The following is a 19,283-nucleotide window of genomic DNA, read 5'->3' as shown; positions in this document are numbered from 1 at the left end:
AACAAACAAACAAACATTCACAACATGGACAATTTGATAAGAATGCCACCCTGGTAGATACACACACACATACACACACACACACTTACTTCTTATTGAAGTGAAATTAAGAAAAAAAAACCTCACATATACTGTAAAAGGGAAAATTTTCGCGGTATTGAAATTTTCACGCATTTCGCACAACCAGAAACAAGTGCGAAAATAAAAGCACCTAAATACTTTTGCATGCCATATGTTCCAGTCGTTGATGTCTGGATTCCACGGAATTAAAAACACGTGAAACTCTTCTCACCCAGCCAAGTGCGAAAAGTTAGTCGTGCGAAAATATCCACTTTTACTGTACACATATCTAGAGAAAATCTCTAAACTCACAAATGAAGCATGCAGTACAAATGTAGTTATTTTCACACCTGGATTTGCCCACGTTTGTGCACATGTTAATAAATATGTATGGATGCAGGCACACATGGGAGGTTATGCCTCTGTAAATGCTTCCTGAGCCATGAATGCGTGCTAGAGGAAAGGTACACCAGCTGATAGAGCACACACTATCCATGGATATCCTTTGCTGTTGTATTAATTAAGTGCCATTGCCAACATGTCATGTAAAAATGCACTTGAAAAGGCTGACATTTGAAGGAGTACAACGGAAAAAGATGACAGTACCGCTGTGGGAATGCACATGAATGTGAATTTTAATTTCAGCGGGTGCACATTTTGTCATGAAATGTTGAAGACTGGTCCATGGGTCCACAGCTGGGTTGATAAAAAATCCTTTCTACACAGCAGGCAGGCCCAAGTTCGAAGGTCTTGTCATTCTGTATGTGTGTGTGTGTGTGCGCGCGTGGGTGTTTGTGTGTGATTGTGGCCTAGTTTGAAGGCTGTTATAATTAAACTACCATTTCTGATCAAAACTATGTACAGTCAACGTTGCTTAAGTCGACCTCACATAAGTCAAGTACTCGCCTATTAAAGTCGAAGGTCTTTTCAAGTCCTCTTCTCTATAATTTCTAATGATTTCAATCCCTCATATAACTCAAATTTTCTCTAAGTCGAAGTTAATTCTTCAGTTCAAATAGATTCGACTTTAGGCAAAGTTGACTGTACATTGTGTAATTCTTTTTCTGCAGGTGAGCTCTGCTCCATGGGGGTGTGCTTACCTGTGCTTTTCTACTCTACCCTTCTCAAGAATCCCTATCCAAAAACTCTTCACCACACACAACCCTGTAGCACCTCAAGACCATCATTTAGAAGCAAACACAATTTATTCGTATGTACATTATTTACAAGAAGTATTTAATGCAGAGTATGTTCATCATTCATTCTGCAGCAATTGTCATACAAACTTTTATTCATGAATTCTCAGATTGTTCAAAACATTGGACGTGGTTGTCAGAAAATTGACACTGCAACAGAAACATATTATTGCAAGAGTATAGTGTCTTACTGTTAGTTTGAATGAACAGTGAATTCTTAATTCATCGTTTTGATTGGATTTTTTGTTTGTTTGTCACGAGGTCATTGTACGTTCTAGTGCGCTCACTACTGCACACCAGCAATAAAGTATGCATAAAAACACAACAGAATAGCCTTAAGTATGCGCTGACATATGAATTCAGTTCAGTCAGATGTATGTGATAACCTGCAGAGCATTTAAGGTTCAAGGTTACATAATACTGGGGTGGGGGGGGGGGGTGGGGAGGGGGGTGATGAGAGAAAGTGGCATAATACAGGGGTGGGGTACAGCTACCATGACAGGATTTGATCCATCAAATGACCAAGTAGGCAGAACACCAGTGAAACCAGATCAGCAGTGGCATTTCTCATTCTCATAGATAATTTGTCTTACACGAATTACTCTAAAAACAGGGGGAAAAATTCATTTACCCATTGTAACAACTGGTTAATTAATTTCACATAGTGTGGGAACTTCTTATCTAAATAGTTATAGAGGCCCTGTCTTTACGTGAGCAGAAACTGTGTTTAACACTTAAAATGGCCAAAAGCAATGTATTGAACAGAATCTATTTTTCTTATCCTATCTGAAGCTATCACTGTTGTTAATGTTGGATAAGGGGAGGGGGATACAGGTAATAAAGCTGTCTGATGCCGTCACTGCTGTGAAAGCCTCAGATATTCACATGAATGAATTCAAAGAAATACAGCTGATACCGGAGCATGGGTTACCCTACTTGGTTGTCCTTCTGAACGTCATAAAATTCCAGACCACTGCTCTCCGATTCCATAACACAGACCTTGACTTGCTGAAATGCCTGATCTGTAAGATTATTTCATTTCCGGTAATGACCTGATACACTTTCCATAAAAGAAGAAGAAGAAGAAGAAGAAAAAAAAAAAAAAGACCAGACCAGAATAGAATTGCAGAAGAATGCTGGTACCCGTTATGATTTTGAGGTAATTGCTTTACTTTTCTTGCCTTTATTACTCTTCTGCTCCTACACAGAGATGCCAACAAGGCTCCAAAGAACGCTCAAAGGGTGTAGCTGGAATGGAGCTCCAAAATTTCTCTGCAAAATATCTTTCAACAGGACATCATTTTTTACTCCTATCATTATTCAGGTTTATGACTCCTTAAATGTTCATATCTTATACAACCCCCTCCTACTTAAAACGACTACAAAAAGAATTAAAAACACTTTATCCTCCAAAATGATGTCCAAAACTTAATTCATTAAGTAAATGATGCCTCAGATTCTAAATCTACCAAGAGCAAACTGGCTGCAGCAATCAGTTCAGACTTGGTTAAATGATGCAACATGGCATAGTCATTAGGGAAATGAAGTACACTTAAGATCAGAGCATGAAGCAAATGAACTGTATGGCAAGCTGAAATGAATATATATATGGAAACAAGTTGCTCTTACAACAATTTCTGATTGAAAAGGTGTATTTTTTTTTGTCATTGTTGTTCAACATCCTGTCTCATATTTGCTTGATGAATGATGAAGAATATCCTGAGTTATTATTATTTTTTTACCTTCCCCTTAACCTCTTCCTTGCCAAAAATCTATACTTTGCAGTAATTCCTGGAAATATTTCTTTAAATAAAAAAAAGCAAGTTAGATAAGCTCTGAACTAATATGACTACGACAGCACAATTTAATGTACTAAGTATCAGAGGATTTTGTTTCTCTCTGCTGGGTTGTGTATATGGAATATACTATTAAATGACTCTGGGGTGGTACGCAGATGGGGCAGAAAAGGGGTGGAGCCTAGACCCATTGCTCTGCCGAGTGGGCCGACAAATCCAGGAGACGCCATGCCGCTGATGGATCCAGGATCTCTTGGTCCCGGCATAAGACCCAGACGTATGTTACTCTCATCACTTTCTCCTGCAAAAAAGGACGCAAAAATATAGAATTACACTTCTATCACCAAAACAGGGCTGCAGAACCTCTGCAGATCAAACAAACAAACAAAATACCAAGAACAAAAAACATAGCGATGCACAGTACACAACATATTTTAGGCAGAAATCATTATTTCGGTGTAAAATTACAAAACCATGCAAGATCTAATTTCGGGTTTGAAAAAAATGTAATTTTTAAAACATATTTCCCCACTCTTTATGTAAAAATATCCTCCTGCTTACAAATCACCTGCAGATTTACATGTAGGTCCTTCAATACAAAACTAGGTAATACATTATAATCTAGATAAAATTCAATTCTTTTCCATGGCACTGCATTGCTAATAAGGGGTAAGTGGTTGTACGATTGACGATACAGTACTTAAACTAAACGGCTACCCTTATATTGCACAAATTGATCATCACATAGTACATGACCCCTATTGTTCTATCAGAATTTAGCAATGTAATATTTTAGGTAATTGCTCTTATTTAACTGACTTACAAGGTTTTCTGGTATATTGCCAAAGTCTAAAGAGTATACAATGGTACATACCATAATTGCCCAAACAAAAACTTACAAAAGTTAACCTGCAGCATGTTAAAGGTGAATACTGATACATGTATTCCATTTTGTGTACTAAATTTCAAACACTAGAGTCCTGTGAATGACTTAAAATTAAACTTTTGGAGAATTGATGTCACACATTCATTTACCTTGCTCAAGCAATACACCTCAAGGACTTTTGACATTCCATTACAGAAGAACCCTATGCAACCAAAAATAATACTGTGTCAGAGCTTGCATGCTTGTTTTCTCTTCACTGAATATGTGATGACCAGAAGATAGAGACAATCCTCAAATTGTAAGATTTTTCCTCATATCTGAAGAGTTGTTTAAGGAGAAATTTTTCCCAACATACTTGTGAACTCAGTGGATGCTAAAAATGAGCAGAACATTCAGTGAAAGTTTGAGGAAAATCATATGATCTTTTCAAGTTCAAGTTTATGAATCTTAATAGTTCTGGGTAATTTTATGCACTACCCTTTCTAGACATAAACTGTATGAAAAGTATGTAAGGTCAAAGAGGTAGAGTGATATGAAGAACTCATGTTAGGAACTTCATAAATTGTCATGTCTTCCAAAAAGCAGACATTCTCTTGACCTCTTCTTGAGACTATGATAAAGGATATATTATTCTCCAGGAGCTGGGCGAAGAGGTTTTTTTAATGTCTAAGAAAAATTTATCTTTCTGTAAATTCTATTAGTTAAATGCATTGTTCAACTAATTTTATGTTATATATTATAATGTTCCCATTTGAGGAGGGTGACACATAAAATTAGCCAAAACTTTATAAATTCCTAGCTGTTGACAGGACGGTCTCATTTTTGACAAATTTTCACTGAGCGCTTTCTGCAATCTTTCTGCACTTTTATGGTATAAGTTGGGGACAACTTCCTCTGTATAACAAAGTTCCTTTTCAGGAAACATAACTGTGTGTTATATCGGTACATGCCAGGTTGGGGGGGGGGGGGGGTGGAGAGGGAAGGGGAGAGGGAAAGGGAAGGGGAGGGACATTCATTCTCACCAGATCACCCTCGACGACGACTCCCTTGGAGTTCCTGACGGCCATGATCTGCTGAGCGATGAAGGAAATAACGAGGACCGGCCCCTGCTCCATCATTTTACCCATCGACAGCTGGAGAAACGATGGACAGAAATTTGGGTGTCATCATCACTCTCATTTAGTCCTACTGCACACTTTACACTGACAATACATATCCACAAAATCATCCGTTTAGTTACATTTCACCTTTTTTTTTTTTTAATACAAATTTTACTCAAGACATATTCCTGTTCATGAGGACTAGAAATATAGGAGCAAAAATGTAACAATCTTAATGTGTGCATTGGCTGCCACAAATTATCCCTCATAACTATGGGGGTGGAGAGAAGCTATGATATGGTGAAAGAGCCATGGTGTAGTTGAATATGCACAATAGGGTTCTCAATGAGAAGATCCCAGAGTCAAGTCCTCCTACAATGCTGATGTTTTTGAAATTGAGCACGACACATCACTATAGAGTGGTTCTCTCTATCCAGGTCTATAATTGGGTGTCCAGTAAGAAGCTTAGTGTTATGGCTTGATTTGGAAGCTTAGTGTTATGGCTTGATTTTGAATGTGCATACTAGGGATAAAAAAAAAAACACACACAAAAAAAAAACATTGTGGCTGGATAATCATCCATTGAATGGAGAGAGTACATTATTGGTGTAGGCTTTGATTTCAGTGACACAGGCAATGGTGGACCAAGTGTGCTCTGTGTACTATGGTGACAAAAATCTTTACAGACAATAACAACCATCATTGTTTTTTTCATAGCTGTAGTCACAGTAATGAGGCTTTGGTGAAGAATCATACTTGTGACCTGTATTAGATCTTTAACTCAACCTTATCAACCTGCAGTGTCACACACCTAACCCAAGTAGAATATCATGCTTGTACTAAGACTTCAAACCACCACTCTGAGCTCATACTACTCACATCTACACTGTCCACATCCAGGACCTTGGAATCAAACTGATAACCCATAGACTTGGCCTGCTTGATAGGGGTGGCCAGTTGGTTGAAGGGCTGCAGTGAGAGAAAAAGAATGCATGGAAAATAAATGCATAAACATGAAAAAAGGTACATATTGACATACTTTTGCTTCAACTGAAAGGATAACACTAGATTACAAATACAATAAGTGGACAGAGAAACTGCTAAGTGGTCAAAGTGGTCAAACAAAAGCATGGAAAATAAGTGCATAAACACAAAAACAGGTACAACTTGACATACTTTTTTACTTCAACTAAAAGGACAAGACTAGATTAAAACTACAATAAGTGGACAGAGAAACTGCTTGGTGGTCACGTTTGATATCAACGAATCCACAATCATACATTATTATTATCCTTCAAACATGTGTGGTTGACAACCCCAACACACCCGACATACCTCTAGTTAAGTAAGGGGGGTACAAGATTGTTTCTTTTCTGTTTTTGTGTCTGTGCATGTCACTGGAGCTATGGCGTCAAATTGAACAAAGGAGCAACATGTTTGATAAATACACAGAGATACAATACTTCAAAAAGTATACAAATAAGTGAAACTTCACACATTCATGGTGTAACCACCCCCAGTCCCCCCCCCCCAAAAAAAAAAAAAAAAATGTCCACAGGATGACTTACTGCTTCATAGCACCAGTCCTTTAAGATTTCCAGGTCTCCCCTAATCATTGCCTGCAAAAGTAAGAGGAAACAAGAAGGAAAAATGACAGAACCATCACATAAAGCTCACCTCGAGCATTTTAGAATGCCAATGATGCAACCCATATGACCTCAATAAATTGTACCATTCACAAGCCCATGCTTCCTGGAGTATTATTATAGTTTTCAAAGCAAGTTCATCTACAGAGAGTCCTATCATAAGCATATTGAAGATATGAGCTTTGCCATATCAATAACTGCACAATTTCATGTTTAACACATGTAAACTTTTAAAGTGGTGGCTGATATTACTATAAGCCACCAAGTAGATGTAAATACTGTGAACAAATGATTCTCATGGAATAAACAGATGACATAAATCCATTTGCTGTTTCATGCTGACTGTACTCAAACAAAAATAGGTGACATGCTGTGAACGCAGTCAATTAACCATTATCTATTTCAACTAACTTTGTCATTGTCAGGAGATGTTGCTGAATCAAACTCATTCACTAAGGCCACACTAGACCACAACCTGATTGTTTGTCACAAGTCCATTCTTTTGTTCTGTTTATTTTTACAATAATCACAGATGTAAACAATCCAGTGACATACTATGATTGTATTAATCAATGCATCAAAATTTCAGTGGACACAACAGAAAATGATACTTGTAAAGTCTATTTCATCTTTCATAGTTTTCAAGAAGTGAAGATCATAATGATACTTCATGGAGTTCTACTTCACCCTATCTCAAACACCTCCATAACTTAAAATGTGACCCGCTACAACAAAATGGTCCTAAAGTCGCGCACAGTCGAAGCCGTGAAAATTGAGTTTGAAGTTAGAGCATCAAAATTGGTCAAAACTTACGATTTTCTGAATTTGACATATTATTAGAGTCTGACATGTCTTCTATCATCTGTCGAAATTTTGAAGCAAAATGATGAAAGGAAAGACCAAAAAGTAGCGTTTTTCTGGGCCATGTTTTTTGGCGTTTCAACGAAGCAGAAACTGGTTCCAACATTTGGATTGAGCGCCACACATAGGCTCCGCCCCTAACAACGACCAGAGTGATCTCATTGGTCAGTTTGCTGCTTGCCGCTAACCGAAGCGTGAAGCTCGCACACTGCTCAGTCGACTGGTGCGTGCGGGCGGGGTGCGCTATGCCTAGCCGCTTCTCCTGACATCCTGGTCACTGATTGGTCGGTGAGGAGACCGCCGACGCTGTGTTTGAATGAGCATTTCGGGGGTTGCTAGGGCTTACCTTTTATTGTCCGGAGGTGAATACTGACTTGCGTGTCCCTGTGATATCTCAGATGTCTCGACATGCTCTCTTTTAAACATTGATATCTCCGCAGCCGATTATTTTTATAAGATGTGTTATATATCAATTTAAAGCAGAAAAATTAGGGAATTGTGTCATGCAATTTTCAAATAATCGACCTCGCTCGACTTTAGGATCATTTTGTTGTAGCGGGTCACAAATGATAAGCAACAAAAGAAAACTGATAGCAATAAAACATGATAAAGCTACATTACTAGGGTAAATATCAGGATATACATCACTGAGTTACCTCAAGGATATTAGGTATAATCTCCAGCTCACACATCTTCAGGAAGTTCTCCTTTGTGAAGGTAGGGTCAATCTTGATGATTTCTGTCAAGACCTCGGACATTTCGGTCGGTGAGAACACACCTCCTACAAGAGAAATGTGACATTGGAATGTAATAACATTTCAATTCTTTGCGGCCAAATTATGAAGAAAATAGCAAGAAAGGAAAAACATTTTAAGTGGTACGTACTCCAGAGTGAAATGAACTTATAGTGTATACTAGGTCTCAAGATGCGCTGGGTAAAGTCACATGAAACATGAAGAATAACTGACAGAAAATAATTTCTTACGAATTAGGGTTTCCAACCTCTTCAAAATCTAAAGAATTTGATAATCTCTTCACAATAGTCTGAATTTTACGACTGAAATCACACATATCACCTTCCAATGATATTCCCAATGCTGATCAGCAGCAGCTTTTCTTGGCAACACAAACATTAGTTTTCAATTTTATAGGTGTGAAGCAAAGATACTCCAATCCACATCCTCATTAGTTTTTCCACTCTACAATTCACTCATTTGCATGTGTAATCAAATTCAAAGACAGACAAGTTTTCTTCTTTTATCTATTGGTCATGTACAATATCTTGGTCTCCACATTTGTGCTATAACACTCTTTTACAAGTGCACATATATAAATCATGAGCAATGACAAAATTGAACACATTAATATTTGATGCACACTTTTGTACCAAATGTTGTTTCAGACAACCCTACAGTTACCTGTAGGGACAAAATATACACGCATACACTGTGGAGATCCCCACGAACCAAAATTGAACTACATTATGTACAAATCCATAACACAAACAGCAAATTTGCACTGTGTCTATAGGGGAAAATAGAACACATCTTTGCATCCATTTGTAGACAAACCTATGGAAAGAGATCATATCTGCAGGGAAGTAATAATTCACTGTAAGGTACCCCAGCGTTCCATCATCACCTTTAGTGTGTGGGTATCATATCACCTACATCCATCAGAAGAGAAATATCTTACCTAGAAGCTGGCTGACTCTGTCTGTGACTGCTCTCGAGGCCCTGACTACGATGTTGTCACTCTCGTCATACTTCATCTTCAAATCAAATAACTCTGTGCGGCATGGGTGGGTTAGGGAAGGACAAAGTTGTATTGAAAACAAAGTAGACATATTGGGAGTCAATCAAAACAATGAGGCCTTAATTTGCTAGGACTGGACACCCTTGGGCCCCTTGGTATAAATGACCCCAAAAGATAGCAATTGGTTTAAAAATTGGTACAGTTATCATGGCACATCAGCTTTCAGGATTTCTGCTTATTGCAACAGATATTGCTACATTAGTCAGGATCATTGACAGTGGCGGATCCAGGGGGGCCCTCCCTCTTTATTTTTTTTTCAAAACAAAAGAAATAAAAAGAAAAATGGGGGGGGGGGTTGCCTGCGCCCCATTTAATTTTGCAAAGGCGCTTCCCCTTTACGGAATTCCTGGATCCGTCCCTGATTGATATATAATTTATGAAAGCCAAAAGTAAACAAACTCAACATTAGGGCATAAATATGTCTTGGAAGCTAAAAATAAATAAACTTATCATTAGGGCATATACCGGGTGTCCCAAAAAAAGCGGAACGGTGGATTATCAGTACCTTGCGGTCTAAAAGTTCTATATCTTTTGACATCATTACAAAGAGCATCTTCCGCAGAAGACTATGATACCAAAATCAATAAATTCGGTTCAGTACTTTTTATTCTACGCTAATTTCTGAAAATGCAGTCATTGTCAAATTTCGCCAGATTTTTGCGACTTATGAGATAATAATTTGAGTGCGACACGCGATCCATACGGTGAATATTGTGTAAGATCGATGATCCATGTCAACAAAAGATACAGCTTTCACATTGGGAACGTACCAGGAAAAACAGTGTGTGTGTGTGTGTGTCTGTGTGTGCGTGTGTGTGTGCGCTCCCAATATGAAAGCTGTATCTTTTGTTGACATGGATCAACGAGCTTACACAATTCATTGTATGGAACGCGTGTCGCACCCAAATTATTATCTCATAAGTCGCAAAAAATTGAAAATGAATGCATGTACAGAAATTGGGGTAGAATAAAAAGTACCGAACCAAATTTAATATTTTTGGTATCATGGTATTCTGCGGAAGATGCTCTTTCTAATGATGTCAAAAAATATATCACTTTTAGAACGCAAGGTACTGAAAATCCACCGTTCCGCTTTTTTTGGGACACCCGGTATAAGCTAAAATCTATCTGAAATTAAATTGTTGTTGAAGGGAGAAGCCTCATCAAACTCTTTGACATTAAATGACGTCTGAAGACAATAGGCATTTGTTTGTCTGGCTTTTCCTTCCTTACCCAAGACAGAGGGAGTGAACTTGCAAAATTTTCCTCAAGAAGAAGATACAGCTAATGTTATTCACTGAGACGATCCAACAAAACATAGTTATACATGTTTTCTGCATAGTTATCACAAGTTGCTTCACCATGTGTACTCACTATTGAAGACTTGGTTGTTTTCACTGAAATTTTTCCACTGTTGGAAGAATCTGGAGTCTTTGTGTAAAACCATTCCGGTTGCATCTCTGCAAAGAATTAAGAGAGGAGAAAAGGATAAAGAGGTTCAATGATATCTGTGTTTTATAGCACAAAAGGATAAAGAGGTTCAATGATATCTGTGTTTTATAGCACATGACCCTTGACACTCAATTTTGCCAAAAATGTAATCAGTAGACGGCTACGCTGTTTTTGCACCCTTGAACAGTTATTCCAATATATTTTGACAGCTAATTCTGAACTTATTCTCTGATCTTTAATGACAACATTATTTTACACTGGTGTCTTCAAATTTGGCAAATTAGATGTGTTTTTAATATGAGTTTTGAGTTTGGATTTCTTCTACATAGTCACTATAAAGGAAGCAAAAGCTTCAACACACAAGCACACCAGAAGACTGATAGCTTTCAGTTTTATCCAAATGACTAGACAATAGTGATAAGATACCTTGCTGAAGGACACAAATGCTATTGCCAACAAAACTCAAATCAAAACTGAGAATCTGCGGTCTAATCCACTGACAACACAGTATGATGAAAAAGCTCCTTGAAGTGCCTTTAACATACCAGTATGCACATGTGTATTGAATTTAGGAACGCACAAAGAATTAAAGTAAACACACACACAAAAAAAATAGAGGCAATATAGAAAATAAAATGTCATGAAAACTAGTAATTGTTGGCAAGAGATATACTTGACAACAATTAAGACAACTAAAACTCTTATCCGTACTACATGTACAAGAACAATAGGTCAACCAACCAAACTAAAAAAAAAAATAATAAAACTCACTCATTTGCCTCGAACGTTCTTTCAGTTGCTTCACTCATGCCTTCTGTTCGTTTCCGTAACTTTTCTGCAGGAATGGAAAGAAGTTGTTAGTTCTCTCAGTGATAGTGCCATGTCACAAGGCAAAAAATATAATTCTAAAATAAAGTGAAATCACTGTATGACGATAGGTTATGCATGCCACGGAACCAAAAGTGTTTGTTTGCCATTTAACATGTGATGTACTGAGACTGGAAATTAACATCACTCAACCACTTGATCATTAATTTGGTACCAGCAATCTCTCTTGAATTTTCCTCAAAGCAAATGGTATGAGTTTAACAGCATGGACTTAAAATAAAATAGGATTACAAAACACTCTAAAATATATCACTCATTTGAACATGATTTTAGATAATTGAATGCCCTAATTATCTTTTGTTTTCTTTTGTCTGTGTTCTTTATTGTTCGAATTTTCACATCTTTTTCTTTCTTCTTCTTTTTTTTTGCATGTTTACTCTCTACATAGGCAATCAGATGGTAAAGTGGCAGTGGTTAATACCTCTGCAGAAAGAGACACTTTTAGCATCATCATCAGCCACATACCTGGTGCTCGATACGGCCGTGCTCTTGACGTCGTGCTCTCGTCAATCTCTTCTTTTACTGCTTTCACACCCTGATCGAACAAAAATTAGCCATATCAAATTTTAAAGAAAATACAGATTCTTATGAATGAAATTTGAAAGAAAGGTATGGCACATGCCAAAATTATCCATACACTCCCAATAATCAATGAATTGATACAAAGGGTAAGATTTGACCATTAAAAAAAGGGCCATTGAACACTGTAGAATGCAAGATTTAAGTCACAACTTGCCCACTGGACAGTCAATCTTGCCTAAGTCGAATCTATTTGGACATAAGAAACAGTTTCGACTTATAGAAAAATTGACATACAAGGAACTAAAATCAATAGAATATAAAGAGAAGAGGACTCAAAAAGACCTTCGACTTAGGCGATTATTCTACTCATACAAGATCCATTTGAGTAAGGTTGACTGCGTTTTGCATTGATGACTTGTCCTATATTCAGTGTTTCATTTTCTTTTGCCTTTTGCTTGTGTGACTGCACTTTACTCACCTCTGTGATGGTCTTAAAGGCGGCAGTTTTGCTAATCTCCTCCCCAGACTTGCTCACTCGCTCAGCGGCTCCTTTGGCCGACTTGGAGATATCATCCAGCCCTTTCTTCACCCACTCCTGTTTTTGTGCCTCTTCCATGCCCTGCTCAGGAACCAAACACATAGAAAAAAATAAATAAGTGAATAGATAAATCAATAAATAAATACGTAAAAAAAATCAATAAAATGGCAATGTAAGACATGTACTGAAAAACATAATTAAGCATGACATCTTATACTGTCGAAATCAAGGAAAGATATCTCTTTGACTTGTTCATGTCTGAAACAATATCAACTTCTGAATATCACTGACAGCAACCCCTTCTTGTGACTGAACCTTAAAAGTTCAAGATTCACAAACTGTTCTGTGCTTTTTTCAAACAGAATATCTGTATATTCAGTGGAAAGCATCAACTACTACGGCAAAATTTTAATGATTGAGAAAAGCAAAACAAAACATATATCAGTCACAGATACTACTAAAATGTCTTAGTTTCCAGAATCCCTCCCTTAAAAAATAAAAAAATAAAAAAATAAAAATAAACACTACAAAAAAAATCAATATAGAGATACCAGTAGGGGCCTACTGTGTAACATAAAAAAATGATTTACAGCTACTATGGAAACAGCATGGCAACATCCACTCAGCTGTATTTTTCCCTTGGAGAATGCCCAAATTGCAAGAAACATATTGTTAGTACTTCTTTTTTTTTACATGAGAGAAACAATGCCGATATTTAACCCCCCTCCTCTCTCTCTCTCGTGATATTCCATTACCTTTGACACTTTGTCCTTGAAGTCTTCTAGTGAATGTCTGAAAGCTGCAGAGCCACGGGCAGTCTCCTTTTCAAGAGATTCCTACAACAAGAGAAACAATCAAGAAACACATGCATCAATACAGAGGAGCAAAAAGATATGTCAGATTTATCACACATATTCACGTTGTGTGACAGCAGTATATATACTCCTTTGAAGAATTGTAATCATGCTATGAAACCTATGCTAAACAGTCAAACTGGTGCGCACAGACATCAAGGTGAACATAAGCATGCAGTTTTGAATGTTGCTAATGTAACATTTTGAGTCTTGACAAAACTTACCAACAATCACTGAAGAGGTTCAGTGCTTTAATACTGAATGATTGTCATAACTACCCACAAATGTGATGAAGCACAAACACGTACCTACACACATTAAGATTTTAATATAGGATATGAGGGAGAGGAAAATATGAGAACAACAAGGCTACACACTAACCCATTTTTTCTACTGGTCCGACCTGTCTGACCAGGGTACCCAGTTTTTCCATTTTTTACTGGTCAAGTGATTTTTACTGGTCAGGAACCATCAGACCAGTGTCAGTGTACAGCGCTGCGTTACAACAAAGGCTCAGACTAGAGAGTACTTACATATTTCTTTCTTGCTTCTTGCAAAGCGTCAGACTGCTCTAATTTTTCTGCCTCCTCCCTGAATTTCTTGATATTTTCCTGCATCACAAAACACAACAAGAAAAAGTCTTTTGTGACCATCACAGCATTAAAATGAAAGACAGCAACATAGACATTCACAAGCTGATCACAGGAGCTTAATCAACCAAGCTGTACATAAAGATTTTCAACAATCAAATCAATGACAAGTCTTCTGTTAAGAAAAAAACAAAAACATCAAAGACTGCTCTCCATAAAGATTTTCAACATTCAAATCAATGAAAAGTCTTCTGCTAAGAAAAAAGAAGAAGCAAAGACTGCTTTCACTGTCACAGATGATTTTAAAATGAAGAAAATATGCTGCCTTGCATTCTTGCTTGCATAAAGTGTCGACTCATAATTTTGTCAAGGAATCATTATTTCTATGGGTGCGTTCGAGCGCTCTAAAGCGAACCAAAGCGAACTGAACTAAAGCGTACCGTACCGTACTGTGCCAGTTTGGGAGCGTTCGAATGCTCTGTGGAGAAAGCGTACCTCTCGAGTTATTTTTAGAAAAGTTCACGCTTGTTTGTAGCAAGAAGGTCATTCACCTTGCGCTTGACCTACTTACAGCTGTCCCGAACAAAGAGAATGATGTTTTTGCATTGTGACGTATGCGCATGATACGCGCATGGTTTACAACGAACTTTTGGTACGCTTTGGTACGCTTTTGGAGCACATCGGGAAGTGGTCCACTTTTGGCTCGGTACAGTACGGTACGGTACACTTTAGGAGCGTTCGAATGCTCCTGTAGCGCGGTACGGTACGGTACAGTTCACTTTAGGAGAGCGCTCGAACGCACCCTATGTCTCTGTTTCTTCTCTACCTACACATACTTGAAACTTTTGCAGGATATATACAAACTGGTAATGCATCAACTCTGAAAAGAATTACACTTCTATATGCTGGAGACTGAAAACTCAAACAAACAAAGGAATGGACAATTGAATGAACACCAAATGCAAGTACAGTATCTAACCTTCATTTCTTTGTTTTTTGCCATCTCCTGCTTGATGTTGTCGATGAACCCTGAGATGAACCCCTTTCTCTGAGGCTGCTGAGAATAACATCTTGTCTGCAAAGGAAACAACAACAACAAAGGATAATGAATAAAAATATTGGGTGCATATAGGGAACATAAATCAAAACAATATTCTAATTTGACACTCTGGCAACATTTCATGACGTAAGAACAACAAAAGAGACTACACAAAGTGTTGATCACACTAGCATAAACTGCTTTGTAAGACTGTAGAGTCATCTAATGAGGTCTATAGTAGTTGCTATTAACATGAACTACCTGGTAATGAAAAAAAAGACACAAAGAAACAACAAAAACAAAGTGGAAAAAGCACTTCAATGGGGATGTCAACCCTGTTAACAACTTTGCAGTATCCTGGGGACTGAAAAGGCATATTTTTGGTGGAAAACAACATTTCTACCTTTTCTGCTACAGACATGTGTACCATATTTTTACAATTTGGGAAAAGCAGTATTTTCCATCAAAGCTGCAGCATTTTTGACAAAAAAAGTACAAACTTCTGCAAATAAAAAGAGAGACAACAAAAATAAACGTTGTCATCTCTGCTCCAACATATATGCATAACTGCTGCTTTTTACAAATGTCTAGGAAAAAAACAAAATTTTCCAGCATGATATTGACAAAGATATGAACACGAAATGTGTACTGTCAAAGAATTATTGACGATATTATGTTAACACAGCATACACACCTGTGATAACCTTATGTCTAGCTGCTGATTTGTAGGGATGGTGGATGGAGGACCTCTGATGTCAGGATTTATACTTATCACAGATGCCACTGGATTAAGATGGTTGGGTGGCAGTCTCTGGCATCTTGCTGCTGTGCAAACCTGAAGTTGAAAGATAACACAGAGGCTGGACATCTTAAAGCATGAAGTAAAAGTCCATAAATTGATGAGTTGAATGATTGATTTAAGGTACATTCTTTTGATGACCTAAATCAACACTGGCAAAAATATACATGTATTATTTATTCTATATTGCTCATCTTCAGGTGCGCACACACACACACACGTCATCGGCAATAAAGCAAGACTGAAGGAGGCAGAATAGACAGATCAAGAAGAAGAACGAGAGGATCTCAAATGACAAAGAGGTGAAAAAATGAGAAGCAAAATGACACATTTTCACTTGCAATACCATTCAACACACAAGATATATGGATATGTGTGTTCTCATTTAGTTATCATGTATGAAGGCCATTATTGTGTTAACTGCATGTAGGGATGGTGCCTCATCACTCAGATCATGATGTTGATGGGGCATTGATGAATATACTGTACTTTAGTTTAGTGTAAATGGGTAGGGCAGGCATTTTACTCTCACAGTCACACACAAACACACATATCCTACACATAGAAGTCTATAACATTAGCACTGCGGAAGACAAAAATGATGCAAGAAATGGCAATATCAAATTTGCCCTTTTAACACAGGCAAGATGTAGTTACACCCCTAGCCCTACTGCTACTCATTTAGTTAGATGAGCAATATAACTGATAGGTTAAATGAATCTTATTACACTTACAGACATCTACAGTACAGAAGTCAGTAATTCAGTTTGTACATTTCAAATGGGGGGAACAAATATGAACTCTTTCAAGAATGGTAAGGCTGGGACATTGACTCAGCATTCTCTATTTTAAACCCTAGTTAATGGCGACGAACCGAAATTATCGTTCTACATCATCTGACAGAACATAGCCCGCCGCTATCAAAGCCGATAGCACACCGCTGCTGAAGCTCACTTTGCAGATCCCTTTGCACATTTGCCCGCACGTACACGTGCTATGCTACCACACTTCATAGCGCGATGGTAATAATGGGCACCGATATGCGACACTCGGACAGGGCAGGCAGCAGTGCAGCTCGCTGCGGGCTGGGCAGCCAGGCCATGCCATGCGGGCTGATGAGCTAGCAGGCACGCATGCATGTCAGACGCACGTTTGCTGTGACACAACAGCAACTATTTTGTGCAAGATTCCCACATAGATATAGAGAGCAAGCTCTTACACTTAAGGATCACTCTAACGTTCGCATATAATCACTGACAAAGACTTAAATAATGTATAAATAGTCAGGAATTTGCTGTGGCAAATGTACGAACCTGTCGGCTTAGTCTTCCCACGGAGGCAGACATGTTGAATTTGTTACGTCATATCAGCAATGATTTCGTCACATGTGCCTGCAGACGTACAACAAAGTTTTTTACGCATTCTTGCGAACTGCGGACTCGTGTTTAGGCTCTTTAGAAGAGCTATACAATGATTACAAAAATCGAGTTGTACTTTTGATGTTACAGTACATGTACGAGCAATTGCCGTCTATAAGATAACGGAGATCCAAAGCCATCTAGAAGATATATTTAGATATTTTATTAACTCTGTCGACCCCCTTCAGGGGTATGAGAGTACAACACATGTACAATAAAATAATAATTATATGAGAATAAAAGGGCCTATACAATCCGTCATATGTATAAAACATGAAATATGATGCTTTTACAAAAGTGGTAAGCATAGATAAACTAAGCTAGAAACTATTGAGTAGGCCTATACAAATGGCTACAAATCCAGGATATCACGTACTGTTATTTCGTTTGTCTACCACTACGAGTGACCACACTTTTATATACAGGATCAGGACCAAATCAAATCAAAATGCTGCACTATGCAATTGTTATGAATCGCACAAGCTTCTTTAAATGTTTAATAGTGGATCTGTTAAACATGTTTTCCATATGCAATGTAGGCCTACTTTGGTTGCTGATATGAGCAAATGTTTAATACGAACATTTTTATTTGCAGTGTATCCCCCCCCCCCATCTGTACCGTAACATGTGCGTTCCCAATTTAGTAGAGGCTACTATGTAATCCCGTGAGATTTTTGTGCCAAAATTGATTTTTTTGGCTAACTTTGTCAATTTGGGGGTGCTGAATCCAAAAAAGTTTGGTTCCATTTTTTCCGACCACGTCTTCAGCCGCCATTTTGAATTCCAAAATGGCCGCCATAGTAAACTGTAATTTTATCCATATCTCATTAAGTGAGTATTATAGAAGCTTCTAATTTGGTGCAAAGTGCATGGTTGTGATGTCAGACACTCTGGTATATCTTTTTCTGATATTGTGGATTGTTTTGATACAATTTGTAGGCTGCCATCTTGAATTTCAAAATGGCCGCCATAGCAAACAGTATTTTGAACCATATCTCATGCAGTAAGCATTGTAGAAGCTTCAAATTTGGTGCAAAATGCATGGTTGTGATGTCAGCCACTCTGATATATCATTTTTTGTTATTGTGGCTTGTTTTGATACAATTTATAGGCTGCCATCTTGAAATTCAAAATGGCCGCCATAGCGTTTTTACCCATATCTCATGTTGCAATTATTGTAGGAGCATCAAATTCTCAGTAATAGACATGCTAGTGGTGTCCAACGTTCCAATACAGCTGTTTCCTATTGTCGATCATTAGATAGGCCACCATCTTGAAATTCAAGATGGTGGCCATAGAAAAACATATGATACTGTGGTAAGTGCCCTAGATAAATTTGCCAAAATTGTCTTAGTTAGACCGAATTCACTTTCAGGTCACGCAGAACGACAGCCATCTCTTAATCCAAAATGGCCGCCATAAATTCAGACTGTAAGGACGAGGTTCCAATGACGTCATCAAGCCATCCTGAGGGGCAAAAACTGTGTGTGTGTGTGGGGGGGGGGGGGGGGGGGTCCCATGCCATTTCCCATAAGTGTGGGCAAGCGTGTAAGCGTTACATCCCACGTCCCATAATAGCGCCAAGCGGGTATGTGATTCGCTTACACGTGATTTGCTTTTGCCTCTCAGGCAAAACATTATTTGGTTTCGTGGAACCTCGTCAATGGTTACATTCAATCCCAGTTATTAAATATTTGTACAAAAGTAAGCATTTACACGATTAAAGGTGATCTTCAAAAACTTGATGCTGCCTTGAGAGAATGAAGACAAACACGGAAAAGTCTCGCAATGTCAAGAAATGCCATGGTCACCCTACCAGGCAT

General features: G+C 38.0%; 1 protein-coding gene across 1 annotated transcript; it reads right to left on the bottom strand.

Moving 5' to 3' along the window:
* Positions 1-3,153: 3,153 nt before the first annotated feature.
* LOC139736085 (mitochondrial import inner membrane translocase subunit TIM44-like) lies at positions 3,154-17,392 on the bottom strand. Its single transcript, XM_071646834.1, has 15 exons — positions 17,356-17,392; positions 15,938-16,078; positions 15,184-15,279; positions 14,148-14,225; positions 13,516-13,596; positions 12,701-12,841; positions 12,166-12,235; positions 11,584-11,647; positions 10,735-10,820; positions 9,241-9,333; positions 8,202-8,326; positions 6,607-6,657; positions 5,918-6,007; positions 4,961-5,071; positions 3,154-3,353 (listed from the first exon to the last, which is right to left on the bottom strand). Exons 1-15 carry the CDS (start codon positions 17,386-17,388, stop codon positions 3,234-3,236), a joined length of 1,380 nt encoding a protein of 459 aa, XP_071502935.1. The 5' UTR covers positions 17,389-17,392; the 3' UTR covers positions 3,154-3,233.
* Between the last annotated feature and the right edge of the window lie 1,891 nt (positions 17,393-19,283).

This window comes from Diadema antillarum, unplaced genomic scaffold, assembly GCF_040938485.1.
Source record: "Diadema antillarum isolate AM-2024a unplaced genomic scaffold, OU_Dant_1.0 seq00000620_RagTag, whole genome shotgun sequence".
In the NCBI taxonomy this organism is placed as follows: Eukaryota; Metazoa; Echinodermata; class Echinoidea; order Diadematoida; family Diadematidae; genus Diadema; species Diadema antillarum.
The sequence above is the reverse complement of the archived record's forward strand: the minus strand, read 5'-3'. Positions and strand labels throughout refer to the sequence as shown.